The 2936-nt window shown below is 42.8% G+C and overlaps 1 protein-coding gene across 1 annotated transcript in view; it reads right to left on the bottom strand.

The window, feature by feature from the left end:
* Positions 1-1947, bottom strand: part of plekhh1 (pleckstrin homology domain containing, family H (with MyTH4 domain) member 1) — a 20553-nt gene extending 18606 nt beyond the window's left edge. The window contains exon 1 of the mRNA XM_030786086.1: positions 1849-1947. Coding sequence (XP_030641946.1) covers positions 1849-1908 — 60 coding nt within the window. The 5' untranslated portion in view covers positions 1909-1947. The remainder of the gene's footprint in view (positions 1-1848) is intronic.
* Positions 1948-2936: the final 989 nt, after the last annotated feature.

Genomic DNA, 2936 nt, shown 5'->3' on the forward strand with positions numbered 1-2936 from the left:
TCACAGACGTCAGCATCAGGGCCCTCTCGCCTCAAAGTGGGTCAATGTGTAAAACACTCCTAACTTGGTAGGGCGAGAGAGAGCGAGAGAGAGAGAGAGAAATGAGAAGTGTGAAGAAATCTTTCCAAACAGCAATAATACGAGTACTGAGCTCTCAACACCCACCTCCCATCTCCTCCCCTCAATTCAATCTTCAAAAATAAGCAGACGCAGACATGGGAGAGCGTAATCCCAGGTCTCAGAGGAGAGGGGAATGGAGAGTGGAGGAGTGTGTGTGTGTGTGTGTGTGTGTGTGTGTGGCAGTGGGGGGTGGGGGGGGGGGGTTGGATGGAGACTGAGGGGGCTGGCAAGGGAAGAGAGGGGGATGTCTGACATGAACAGAGAAAAACCTGACACTGGATACACAGGGAGAACTCCTGGCCTCACCAGGCACTCCACATTTGGATTGTAAACATCCTGCAAACTGCAGCCTCCAGTGCCCCAGCCAGTGGGGAAAAAAAGCACTGTTATCAAAGTGTGTACCTATATGCAGTTCTTCAAAATCAAAACAAAATTCAAAAAGCCGCTACACCCAGTTCTCTTCTTCCTGCATCCCAGCATTCACAAGCAGCGACACAAAACCAAACACAGGGGCTGAGGTGTAAAATGCATGGCAAGGACTCATATTAAGGTTTTTTAAACATACTTCATCATAATGTATCTTATTTATATCTCTTGATTGTTTGTAAACGACCTCTCAGAGGTTTACAACACACCATATTTGAACTCTTCAGTTTAGTCGAAGAAAAGTTAGACATAGCAGTTAAAGGAGAAGTTGTTCTTCCCAAGTATGTCTTCTTACAGAAATTCTCAGACAAGTGACAAAGGTAAGTTGTTTTAAGAGTGTGACGGATTTGGCTTTTTGAAAAAGAAGTAAGCCAAGCTGTTGTAACTTAGAAGCTATTAACACACAAAAGGTCACTAATGACCTCATCACAGCTGCATCCATAACTGCAAAAAGGACTCTTTTTAATGTAACTGATTAACACTGCAATGAAAATGAAGGTCTCCACAAAACTTATCCATATCAGCGTCAGCAACACACCCACACACACACACACACACACCCCTGTATTTTCACTCAAGGGTCGACTCAAGTCAGTTGGTTCTCCAGCTCCGTTGCTTGGCTTGTCGCCGAGTTTAACAGTGACCAAGTTTTAGAATGAGTGTGTGGGAAAAAAGAAAGGAGGGAGGGAGAGAGAGAGAGTGTGAGACAGAAAGAGAGAGAGAGAGAGAGAGAGAGAGAGAGAGAGAGAAGAAGAAGAAGACAAAGAAGAGCGGCTGCAATACTATGACCAAAAGAGGAAGCTCCTCTGATCCAGAACAAGTGAGAAGCAGCAATTTTGATTTGTGATTACAGTGGAGAAGATTCAGTGGCAGGTTCTCTGAGGGAGCACCGCTGTTGCTTCTGGGACTATCACAGAGTAACATTTGTCTCCAAAAAAACCAAAAAAAGATTCAGTATTAGGTCATGTGCAAAAAATGGGAGTTGTGATTTGTGTTGACTACTATACTTTTGCTCAAGTGTCAGCTAGTCACCCAGCCAAAATAAAGAGAAAAATGGTGACAGAAAACCCTGTTGCTACAAACACAGCCATAAAAACTGAGTGAAAGGCGTAGGTCTTTGGCTAAGCTGGATAAAATTCTGTTTGGTAGCACAAGGCTGAGTATGTGAACACTTAAGATCAATTCTCATGCGAGTATGTTGCAATTCTGTACACATTTGTACACAGAGATCATGCTAAGTGTCAAAGTATCGAATAGAACAAACTGCCCTAAAATGAATTACCCCTATTGCACCTCTCTCACCTTCTCTGCCAGAAGTTCGCGGATTTTTCCTGCCTGAAGACGGAATCTCAACAGTTGCATCTCCAGGGAAACGCATCTTTTCTGCCAATCTATGTTGGCATTAGGCCCTGGCGCGGTCGTAGTGCCACCTTCCATCACGTCAGTCATCTGATCTTTTGCCTTTGAGTGTCCACACACCTAAGACAACCTGGCATTGGGAAGACACGAAAGAGTTACAGGTCAAAACATTTTAAGATTTAAATAGATATTTATTGTATGTGTATTTTTATGACATGACATGATTTCCTTAAAATTATAAAACAAAGTACTCAGTTCCAAGGCTCGGTATATTGACATAACACCCTTGATTTCAAAATGGTTGTATTTGGACAACCTTGTTTCAATTTCTTAAAAAAAACTCTTGTTCTTATTTCAAGCCTTAAGTCTTCAAAGTCTTCAGAGTCTTAAGTCTTCAGAGTTTTCAAAGTGAGTTGAAATAGACTTTTTGACTTCATCATAGGTCTGGCGGTAAAACCACAAGCTCATTTTTTTTCTCCTTCTACTTATTGTGTTCTTCTCTTTCAAATCAGCGTACTCCTCAACACTGACTGGAGATCGGAAAACTACTGAGCTCAAAGTGATACTGTCAAACAAAACCTTCTTTTTGAAGAAAAAACATTCACTCTCATTAACAAAAAGTGTCACGAGGGGAAACTTTGTGCTTGTGGTTCTATGTAGGAACATTGCAGACAGGCCAATAGACTTCTGTAGTGATCAGGTTGTATGTGTTGTAGCCAAATTATCTATCAACCCCAATCCCTGCCTCCCTCTACCCAGCCACCCAAATGTCCCAGCCAATGCAATCCCTTCTTAATTACAGAGCAGGAGTGAAACAGGATCCTGCCTTGCACAATGGCGTCTTTCTGCATGACAGTCTCATTACGGATGTGAGGGAGGGGGGTCTCTCTCTCTCTCTTTCAGTTTCTTGGTCTCTGATCTGGCCGAGGCAAAGAAAGGAGTAAAGAATCCATGCGCCTGAATGGAGGAAACTCTGAATGTGGGAAATTAGACCTCTCACAGTTATTTTTACCTGTGAGGGGATTGACTGG

This window comes from Chanos chanos, chromosome 10, assembly GCF_902362185.1.
Source record: "Chanos chanos chromosome 10, fChaCha1.1, whole genome shotgun sequence".
Lineage (NCBI taxonomy): Eukaryota > Metazoa > Chordata > Actinopteri > Gonorynchiformes > Chanidae > Chanos > Chanos chanos.